Source organism: Cariama cristata, unplaced genomic scaffold, assembly GCF_000690535.1.
Source record: "Cariama cristata isolate BGI_N322 unplaced genomic scaffold, ASM69053v1 scaffold8576, whole genome shotgun sequence".
Lineage (NCBI taxonomy): Eukaryota > Metazoa > Chordata > Aves > Cariamiformes > Cariamidae > Cariama > Cariama cristata.
Window position 1 is genome coordinate 20,021 of NW_009620357.1, and position 11,195 is coordinate 31,215.

At 37.2% G+C, this 11,195-nt stretch overlaps 1 protein-coding gene across 1 annotated transcript in view; it reads left to right on the forward strand.

Moving 5' to 3' along the window:
* Positions 1-11,195, forward strand: part of SMARCAD1 (SWI/SNF-related, matrix-associated actin-dependent regulator of chromatin, subfamily a, containing DEAD/H box 1) — a gene marked incomplete at its 5' end in the record, with an annotated part of 29,231 nt that extends 18,036 nt beyond the window's left edge. Inside the window, 13 exons of the mRNA XM_009701596.1 lie at positions 615-714; positions 2,244-2,303; positions 2,513-2,588; positions 2,971-3,106; positions 4,119-4,256; positions 4,539-4,634; positions 5,500-5,617; positions 5,881-6,002; positions 7,150-7,338; positions 8,336-8,454; positions 9,348-9,530; positions 10,254-10,363; positions 10,654-11,195. Coding sequence (XP_009699898.1) covers positions 615-714; positions 2,244-2,303; positions 2,513-2,588; positions 2,971-3,106; positions 4,119-4,256; positions 4,539-4,634; positions 5,500-5,617; positions 5,881-6,002; positions 7,150-7,338; positions 8,336-8,454; positions 9,348-9,530; positions 10,254-10,363; positions 10,654-10,715 — 1,509 coding nt within the window. The remainder of the gene's footprint in view (positions 1-614; positions 715-2,243; positions 2,304-2,512; positions 2,589-2,970; positions 3,107-4,118; positions 4,257-4,538; positions 4,635-5,499; positions 5,618-5,880; positions 6,003-7,149; positions 7,339-8,335; positions 8,455-9,347; positions 9,531-10,253; positions 10,364-10,653) is intronic.

The window sequence follows — 11,195 nt, forward strand, 5'->3', positions numbered from 1 at the left end:
TGTTTGTCTTGTGATGAACCACAAGTGAATGGATGGATTTGCTTCACTAAGACTTAGGCAGTGGTTCTCAACTTATGTATGTTTCCTGTTTTTAAGAGCTAACTTACGTGGTTGATAAGATAAATTTTTAAATCCATGATACAGAAGACAGGAAAGTGAGTGCTGGTGGAAACATAGGCTTATCTTAAACAAATCTGATTTCTGTATTCTATTCTGCTTCAGAAATAGCTGGAATAGCCTTTGTACAACTGGCTCAAATGGAAGGAAACAATTAGTTTCCAAGTAATCATTTGTCTGTAGCACTGTTTCGGGAAGGTAAATTTTTGAAGACAATTTGAGGGATGAACTTGAGCTAAAATGAAAAACTTCATAAATGGAAAAGATGAATCCCTGACATTCAAATGTTGAGCTGAAAAGATAATGGAGTTTGACTGCAGTTGTACTTAAGAAGGAATTTTCTTCTCTAAAATAATGCGGTTAAACAGAACAATTTTTCTATGGAGATTTGTAATCTTTAGTTAACATTGACTACACTGTAATTATCTTATAAGTACAAAACACTATTATGTTCTACAGACTGTAAATTTTGTTTAAATGGATTTGTTTTCTCTTAGGGCTTAGGAAAAACAATTCAAGCTATTGCATTTCTAGCTTATCTCTACCAAGAGGGCGATAGGGGTCCCCATTTGATAGTTGTGCCAGCTTCAACATTAGGTAAGTTACAAGCTTCAAAATGATTTGTTTGTTTAGGAAAAAAAAACCAAACATGGACAGACTGTGAAACAAAGATAATTTTGTGAAAGAAAATTTTCTTACGGTGCTATTCAACCCCGTAAATAATTTGAATTGGAATGCAAAGCATACCGAAGGCATGTTTGTTCTGAATTAATTAGACCTAATGTGGAATTTTTTTTTTTGATATGTTTCACAAAAAATAAAGCTGCTTGTTACAATTTGAACTTGTTTAGCAAAGTAGTCTTTTTATTTACTGAATATTGGCTGTAATTCCTAGTCTTCAGGCTGTGCTTAGGATTAGATTTCATGGCATTTGAGACGTTCGGTGTCTCTCTTCCTCTTTGCTGAACAGAATCTGTCAAAGCAGATCACAGTCCTAAAATGTTGAGGCTTGACTGTCTTTTAGTTGAATGTTTTGATTGTTTAATGACCTCAGTCGAAAGCAGGAAGAATATGGTGGAATAAAATAAGTCGGTGAAGCTGATGAGTTTACGCAGAAAATAGTTCTCTGTGGAGTTAAGTTTGGTTTTGTTGAATGATTATAGAAAGGGGAAAGTAGCAAGTTTAATTTAGAAAGAAAATGGTGCTTTTAATATAAAAGACTTATACGGGTTTCAAAAATTTCTCCTGTCACATCAGAAAAGTTTCCAGTTGTTCAACGTCAGTTCAAAATTGCCATTTTCAGTGTGCTTTTAAAATCCCCTAGAAGTCATCTTTTAAAATAACTCTTAAAAATGCATGTTACTTAAAACTTGAAGTGTACATAAAGGTGTAAACGAAGGCACTTGTAAAGCAAATTGTAGAGGCTCGTGAATTGCAGTGGCAGGTTGGCCAAGCCATCCAGCACGGGGATGCCTGGGAAGTGGTGTCTACCTGCAGCTTTCCTGATGCTTTTCTGGAGGCATCTCCTCAGCCCTGATCTGGGTCCGGCCCAGGTCAAGTGGCATTTACCAGAGATCACCTTCTGCTGTGCTTTGGGGGTCAGCATTTGTGTTGGCTGCCAAGCAGCTTCCCCTTGGGCATAGTAACGTTGCCGGTGGCAGCTCCGCTGGCCGCACACCTGGAGCTGGGTCGTGTTGTCAGGCTTCCTCGCCTACTCCCAGAGGCACTGTCTCTCCTGATGAAAGACTTCTGAGTGCGAGTACTGACAAATGAAGTGATTTGCTTTCTGAGGAATTAACTGTCTAGGTAGGAAATCGGACTGGAAAATTAAGCGTTGTATTGTTTTTACATGGTGGTTACAGACTGTGCAGGGTCTGTTTCTGCAGGAGTTTAAAGCGCAAGCTGTTTAAGCAAGAGTTACTTAAAGCCCGGTTGTGGGTTGTATAATTTCCCTAAATATTATCAGTTTTCCAGCATTTAGACTGAAAGTTTCTTTACCTTCAGGAGAGTTTAAAAGGATTTGCTTTAAAATCAGATGTTTGCTTTAAGGCTCAGGTGTGTCTGAAGTTATGTAAGACATAATACAGTATACATGACTTGTTTTTTATTTTAATGATGTCTTACAGATAACTGGATAAGAGAAGTTCGTCTGTGGTGTCCTGAACTGAAGGTCCTTTTTTACTATGGTGAGGAATCTAATTTAAAAATGAATCCACTAATCCAATGCTTTCATGCTCAGCCTAAGAAAAGATTAATTGCTCATGGAAGCATTGTTTTAAGACAGTTGTTTAAATACATGTATTTATTGCTGAATGTATTTCTGTGTACTGTCTTAATTTTTATATGTATATAAATATATGTAGTTGTACTCATTTTAGGTTTTGTCCTTTTATAGGATCCCAAGAAGACAGGAAGCATCTCAGGGTGCACATTAATAATAAAGTTGTCGATTTCAATGTGGTTGTAACTACGTAAGTAAGTAATTAAACAAGTGAGCTTAAAAAAAATCTAGCGGTACGACAAAACGATGTCTGGAGTTTGGTGAGAGAGGTACCATGTAATAGATGCTTTAGGTATTACCTATTAATTACGTAATACATGCTAAGAGATACATATTACTTTGCACACTTTTTTGGAAAGTGTTAGGGAGAGCACTGGCTCCTCAAGTAAACTGTAATTATTTGCCAGTAGTAAACTGTGTTACGGTTCGTTACTTCTAGGCAGTTTTACTTACTGCCCGTCATGTATTCTCTCCATAACTCTTGATTTAAGTGAATGTAATTGATTGTGATAATGGTATGTTCATGTTGCATTTGCATTTAATGTGTGTCTTATGATATCTTTCTCTGACAGATACAACTGTGCAATTAGCAGCTCGGATGATCGACGACTGTTTCGCAGGTTGAAGCTTAACTATGCAATTTTTGATGAAGGTCACATGCTCAAGAACATGAGCTCTCTACGCTACCAGCACCTTATGACAATTAATGTAAGAGGCTTAGTTATTGTTGGGTTAGAGGCGACAGCTCGTGTTTTTTCCATTTTGTAGTTAAGGGCTGGGGGAAAATGGAGTGTTAATTGTAATGTTCATATACACATAATGTTCCAGAAATTACAGTATGCAAGTGGATATAAGTGGTGGTGTAGTCTTAGGCGTGGATCCTACCTTGTGAAGTCTTTCAGGGAGACAGGCTCCCAAAGAAATGTACTAAGTTTCCTGTATCGTTGTTATAAGGATGGTAGTGGTTCAGTTTCAGTATTAAGCAATTTTCCAGTTTTATCCCACAGTAGTAAAGATTGTAAAAGTGCTATTCTGATGACTTGTGCTGAAACATTGTAATATTTCAGGACCTACTCTGATAGGACTATGCAAGAAAAGCTAGCTTTAAAATAATTTTTTTTCTTGTAGCTTGCAGCCTGATTCAGCAGCATGTTGAAAAAGAGAAAATTTGAGTACAGCTTTTTCTCTGATTATTGTGATTTAGCACTGCGTAGTATTCGTATAACAGTAATATACTTATGATCACTTATTACAACTTATTTTTCAAGATCATATTGTCATCAAAAACCTTTTCAAGAACCAGATCTTTAAGCAATTAAACTATGGTTCGTATTTGCAATTCAAAACCTGTGCATAAGTACTGCATGACATTAGAAAACATATGATATAGGAGAAACAATTAGCACATTAATTTAAAAACAAAAGCAAACCAACCAAACAAGAAAAACCCTAATAGAGCCAGGAAGGCTTTTCTTACATCTGGATTAGGCTTCTTGCATAGTCTTGATACATGCTCACTTCCCCACAGTTCTGTAAACCGTTTTGTTGACTTAACCAGGAAATTATTCCATGACATCTAAATATATATTAAGTTTAAACAGTTATAATTTAAACCAAGTTCATTTTCTCACTTCTCCATAGCTGTGTTGTTTCTGCCAATATTTGTCTTAACCTCTTTGACTAATGTTTCTCACTGCTGTTTTCCGCTGTGGACAAACAGGCAAAGAATCGCTTACTGCTAACGGGGACTCCGGTTCAAAATAATCTGTTGGAGTTGATGTCCCTCTTGAATTTTGTCATGCCACATATGTTCAGCAGTAGCACAAGTGAAATCCGAAGGATGTTCTCTTCAAAAACAGTAAGTATTATATATTCTCTTCTTGAAAATATTTTTTTTTCTTTTCGCTAGAACACTGCTGTTGCTGCATACCTTCTTTTTTATTGGTATCTTACGGAAACAGGTAATGTGATTATGGAAATCTAGAAATGAAACAATGAAATAAACCATTTAAAGTAAAAACATGTCCTAAGAGGATATCTCAGAATACTAATGGTAACTTTCAAGTTAGAATAGTTAAGGTAGTGTGGTACAGCTGAAAACTTCACACTGTAATTGAATTCTTGCAATGTTCTTCCTTAGAAGAGTGCTGAAGAACAAAGCGTATATGAAAAGGAAAGGATTGCACATGCAAAGCAGATAATAAAACCGTTCATCTTGAGAAGAGTGAAAGATGAGGTAATGTTTTTATCTTTAAAATAATGGTTTCATGTTATCAAAAATCCTGATAATCTTTGAGACTAACAGTAGAATTTAAGGTCAAATTTTGTCAGTGCTAGTTTTAGCTGTTTATCTAGGAAGAGCAAGAAACTTGAGCTGTCTTTCAGGAGTTTGCAGGTAAAAATGTGACCTGCTGCAGCATTGCGTTTTGGTGCTTTGTTATTTACAGACTATTTAGAGTTGGGAATTTTAGTTAGGAAAGATCACAGAAAGATGGTTTGGTGCACTGCTAAGCAATGAGAAGTGAGAAATCCTCCATGTTAACCACAAAAATATTTGTGACCCTATAGTAATGACACTTTATTTTAACTGAAAGGATTAAGGCAGTGAATGTGCATGTATTTGTGTATATGTGTGACTAGAAATGTGTGGTTTAAGTTATTTTTCTGTCATTAAAGTGTTTCTTTTTCATTCTAAAATCCAAAACCTATTTAAATTCTTGTATTTAGAATTGTATCTATAAAAGAAAGGGTGAACTTAGTAGTGATCCGAAAAGCATTTCTGTGTACTTGCATACTTTAGTAGTCAGTGGCTTGAAGAGGGTATCTCTGATTAGCGGGGGAGTAGGTTCCAGATATTGCACGTGTTATTATTTTGTGCAGTTTTGGAGTGTACAGACCATGTTACTTGATGGGCGGGTTATGTATAATCCAAATCAAGTTGAGTAAGTCAAACTACTGACTCAGCAAAGTTGGAGCCACGGAAGGGAGATGGGATGAGGAGAATGAATAGAGTAGCTGAAAAGCAGGCTTGTAAGATAGTACAGAATTGCTGACCGTTCACTACAGTACGGTTTTTACCTGGTATGTTTTTATTTTGTCAGGTCCTTAAACAACTACCTCCCAAAAAAGATCTCATTGAGTTATGTGCCATGTCTGAGAAACAGGAACAACTATACTGTGATCTCTTAAACAAGCTCAAGAAAACTATTAACAGTAATGGTATGTGAGGGTCTCGTTTCCTTTTGCTGGATTTTTTTTTCATACTCAGACATATCTGGAATGTGACTACAAAGCCCTTGCTGTGTAGAAATGTCTAGTACTCATAAACTGACTATGTCCCTTCTGGGAATTTCTCCTAAGTTCAGGTAATAGGTGAAATGTCAAATTCGGTTCTTACAAATAAAGTTCTCCTGAAAGACAAAGATGTGTCAGATAGGCATCTATATACTACTGCTGAATATACCTTATTTCTTTGTTTACAGAGAAAAACTCTGATATGGGAAATGTAATGATGCAACTTAGAAAAATGGCTAATCACCCTCTGTTGCATCGTCAGTATTACACGACCGACAAGCTCAGGTCAATGTCCATGCTTATGCTCAAGGTAAGGTGATGAGATTCAGCAGTAATCCTTAATTGCTCAGAATTTTTAATGAAACTTTAAAAGATTTTTTTTTTTTTTAATTGTCAGTCCTCTGGACAAAAGTGTGTCTTTGCAAAACTTAATTCATTGTTGCTGCTTTTTATTTCTCTGCATCTATCCAGTGCTCTAATCAAGCTGTGTATGTGTTTGACACAAATTTTTGTATCAGATAGATATTAGAATGGAGAGGACAGTTGTGGGACTGCAGTCATCTCTTTTTCATTAGCTCCCCCCTTAACACCTCTTCCCTCCACCCCAAAATTTAAAACCAAAGCACATAAGGAAAAAATCTTGGTTGAGTTTACTGGTATCTTCTGAGTAGCAAGAAGTCTGGGCTGTACAGGACTAAATAGGGAAGGCATAAGTATTGAACTGTTGAGGATGCTGCTTTTTTTTTTTTTTTGGTAATCTGACTGGGGTTAATGCCTGCGGAGTTTGGGGAAAATTGTTGCTTCTTCTAAAGTATAAAAAAAAAAAATCTGAATGTGCAGCAGATGCTCTAAGAAAGTTGCAGCTGACTTTGAATATCTTCAGCTTTGTTTTAAAATAAAGCCAGTCAAGGTTGGGGGGAAGGGAAGAAGTGACCCATTGGTTTATGAAGGATTTTTGTCCCTTTTTTTTATTCCTGCTCATACCATCGTACTCTCCAGATGTGGCTTTTCTTTTCCTCTTCCAGGCATGACATCCCTCTACCCACCCTACATCTTGGGCTGGGCTTCCCATGTCTTCTACCATCTATCCAAGGTTTGGACCTCCCTTTTAGGGAATGTGTCTTCAGGGGAAGAGGTCTGATACAGGCGTAAAAGGTCGTAGGGCTTGATGGGAACTAGGTAATTGCTGTGGAGGTTGAGCATACACTTCTTAGTTTTTGGTAGTATAAGTTCCTGTAAAAGCTAAATTGCAAAGTAATGATCCTCTACTCTAGACCTGGGGTTGCAGAGTTCATCTTTTGTTGCTTGCATGAGCCACACTCTGGCATTTGTCCATGTCTGGTTGTGCTACTTTGTTCTTTCAGAAATTTTGGATGTTATTGTGTGGTGGCTTTGTTTTTTCTTGTCTGTCTGGTGAGATTGTATATTGCATTATTTCCCTTCATTTTTGCTAACAGGAACCCACACATTATGATGCTAACCCTGACCTTATCTTTGAAGATATGACAGTAATGACAGATTTTGAGCTGCATTTGCTTTGTAAGCAATATTCTCACATCGGTGACTTCAACTTAGACATGGATCAGATCTTGGATTCTGGAAAATTTAGAGCATTGGAACGCATTCTCTCTGACCTTAAAGTGAAGGTTGGTACTACAGAGGGTTGAAACATTTTTTCCTGTCAATCTAAAGGGTGGCTCTCAATAACTGGTTCAATTAACATCTGCTAGCTGTGTATGCAACCCAGTTGCTTTTCTGTGGAGTATTGCAATGTGATTTAGTGCATGTGCAGTATTGCAAAACAATACTTATGCTTTTAATGTGCAGTCCTGCCTACACACGTCACTTTAGAGATGGCTGAAATAAGCTTCCCCATTTTTCCAAGTTTCAGAATATCCATCCCGAGTTAACAGTACTTTCTCAATGTACGGAGGGCTAGCATCATTTTCACAGCTGATGAACTTTGACCTTCTTTTGCCAATTGAATAAGACTGTGTTACGTTAGAATAATTATAGAATCATAAAATCATTTAGGTTAGAAAGGACCTTTAAGATCATCAACTCCAACCATAAACCTAGCACGGCCCAGTCCACCACTAAACCGTGTCCCTAAGCACCACGTCTACGTGCCTACACATTATGTATGTGTTAAGCCAGTGTAAAGGTAAGAAGAGTTCACTGCTTTGAGTCATAGATTGAAACTGGCTTATTTTACGATTAATTGTGTACTGTAATACTTCAGAGTATCCTGAATTTGCACAAGTGTGTGCTGTGCATCTGTTTGATTATTTCAGGCCAAAGAGTACTACTGCTCTGTATTATATGAAATACATAGCTTAAATTTAAGTTTTTAATGAAAGGATTTTGTTGATGTTTATAGATGGAGTAGATCTGTCATTTATGCATTTGACATATGATTTCTAGATTGCTTGAGTCACCTAAGTACAAAGTAACTAAAAAATTATTGCACTGACAAAAGGTGGGTTAATGCAGCAGAAATACTGGATATGGTATCTCCACTGAAAGTCAATCCTGACTTGATGAATTTCAGCTTAGTCTTTTTTCACCAATAAAGTATTTGTGTAGTTCATTATCCATAAGTGACGTGTTTTTAAAACTTCTGTTTTGCTTTGTCATTTCCAGGGTGACAGAGTTGTATTGTTTAGCCAGTTTACTATGATGCTGGATATCTTGGAAGTTTTCCTAAAACACCGGCAACATAGGTATATCAGGTTGGATGGAAAAACACAGATTTCTGATCGGTATGTGACTTTTTTGCTGAAGATGAGAGGGAAAAAAATGGATGTGTGCATGAAGCAGGGGGAGGTGACTTAAAACCATTGACTATGGAAGGGGTTTAATGTTGGATTTCAGATCGCCTTAGTAAGGATGAGGCTGATAGGCGAGTTTTAGATGGTTGGGTTACAGTCTTAGCCATTGAAATGGAAAACTTGTGTCTTTAGCAGTTGATTGTGTGTTTGATTTGCTTGTGTGTCAGCATACCATAACAAAAGCTCCCCTGTAGATATTCCTTGGGACTATAGTCTATCTCTGTTACAATAGGCAGATAAACCCCTTTGTTTCTATAGGACAAACCATTTACTGTGGTGTTCACAGCTGAAAATGTTGCAATGCTTTTCTTGTATTTGAGCTGTGCTGGTTTTCTGCTGTTTCCTGTTTCAGGATTTTTTTTTTTTGTGTGTTTTGGGGTTCTTTTTATGCTCTTTCATTCTTTTCAGTAAAGCTGTCATTCTTGCTGTGGAATTGCTTCCCACTTACAGCTGAAGTCTGTTACTTCCCTTGTGTGTGCAGTTAGTACAGAAGACAGTCATGAAGCTAAATTCCTCCCCCCCTCCACCGCTGCCACCATTTGTTTCATGCACTTCAGTCCTTCAACTTGCTCATTGTACTCTATAATCATCCAAAATTTTTTTCCAAGCCACTTTTCATTCTTGGCTGTCCATCTGTCACTCTCAGTATGTTTCTCTGATCACTGCTGAGGACTGTTGGCACTCTTTTTCCTTCTGCGTGACATCTGTACTTCTGAGCTGCGTTGCAATGCCACCATCCTCCCTTTGAAAACTTCTGTATTCAACTCTGGAGCCAGTGTGGTGTTTTCTCCAAGGCCTGATGTGTGTTTTCTTGTGTTCTGCAGGATACATCTAATAGATCAGTTCAATACAGATATGGATATATTTGTATTCCTCCTGTCAACCAAAGCTGGTGGCTTGGGAATTAATCTGACCTCAGCAAATGTTGTTGTTCTTCATGACATTGATTGCAATCCATACAATGATAAGCAAGCAGAAGACCGATGCCATAGAGTAGGTCAGACAAGGTAAGACCTCTTAATTACAATGCTTGGCTTTTCTTGGAGGCAAGCTCTCAAAGGAGGCTAAAAGGACAATATTTTATGATTAAAAATTCCATTTAAGCAGAGACTTGTATAAACGAGCTCTGGTGTGGGAGCTAGGTAATTGTAATTTAGCACATGTTGCTGCCAGAACAAACCTTATTTACATTCTCCTCCTTTTTCCAGTTCTCTAAAACTTTCAAATTCTCTATAATTCTCAAATTTCTGGTGCTAGGAACTATTTTAAGGCAGATCTGAAGTCTTTGGGACTGTTTGGCAAAGCTGTTTGTTCTCTTTGGGAGACTTCTAAGCTCTAAAGTGCCACTCTGTCATAAAGAATGAAACCAGGGTCGATTTTGGAGTCCTCCATCAGAATAAGCTAATGCGAGCAGTAGAATATGTTTAATAACTGGTATTTCAACTGTAGTATGAGATGAGGGGGAAGTTGAGTTGTTTCTAGGAACGGAGATTTTTGTGACCATCCAGACTTTACAGTGGCTGGGAGCGTAGGAGAGAACAAGTTTTCTGGCAGCATGGAGCGCAGTTGGTCCAGACAGAAAAAGTAGAAGCTCTTTGTATTGACCTCTTGTTCATTTCCTCCTCCTTGTTTTAAACCACTGCCAGCTGAGCAAAGGCATAGCATCCTTCCCTTTTGCACTAATCCAAAGAAACTACAAAAATAGACTTACCCTATTTTGTGGTTTTCAGAGAAGTAAAAGTCATAAAGCTAATCAGTAAGGGGACTATTGAAGAAACCATGCTCAAAATCAGCCAGCAGAAATTGAAGTTAGAACAAGATATGACTGCAGCAGATTCAGGTAAGTCTCTTGCACATAATGATGTCCACTTCAGTGACTTAAGGTTGCTGCAGTTTATTATTCTGAAAAAACAAGGTTCTTGATGCAGACAGCCTTTTTATTTTATGTTAAATGAACTAGAAAGATGTATTTGTGATGATTATTGTTCAATTAGACAGGAAGCGCCCTCTGAGTCTGACACACAAATCAATGACAGATTACTACAAGTAGAGGATTTTGTACAGTTTTGGGGATCTAGACAGTTGTCTGAAATATTTTGAGCTGTACTAATGTTTGTTTTTATTTGTCAGGAGAAGAAGGAACCATTCCAGCAGATATAGCCACACTATTAAAAGCTTCATTAGGTCTCTAACATGTACATATGTTGTGGAATTCAAGGAACAAAGGTGATGTTGTACCCCAAGGACTCTTACATTACTGATGACCATGAGTTTTATGAACATTTATAACTCTTTGTAGTTTCTTTATTGTATTCCTTGTGGTATTGAAAATTTTTAACACCAATAGCATTCTTTTGATGCTTAAAAACATAAATGGCCCAAATGTGCCAACATCGGATGCTGAATAATTATTTTACAGTCACTTTTCAAAATGGGGACCTAAGTAGTAATTGTTTTAACAAATCTGCTACTGCTTAAGGTTTGTCAGTATTTTTGTAATTATTTCTACCTCCAAATATATATATATAAACTGTCTGTTTCACTGGATTACGCGTGTACATTTTTTTTTATACGTGCCTTATTCGACAATGCTCAAGTCTCTGCTTGTTTTGGTTCATTTGATGTACCGTACTGGTTTTGTATCAACTTGTTCAAATAAAATTCCATAGATT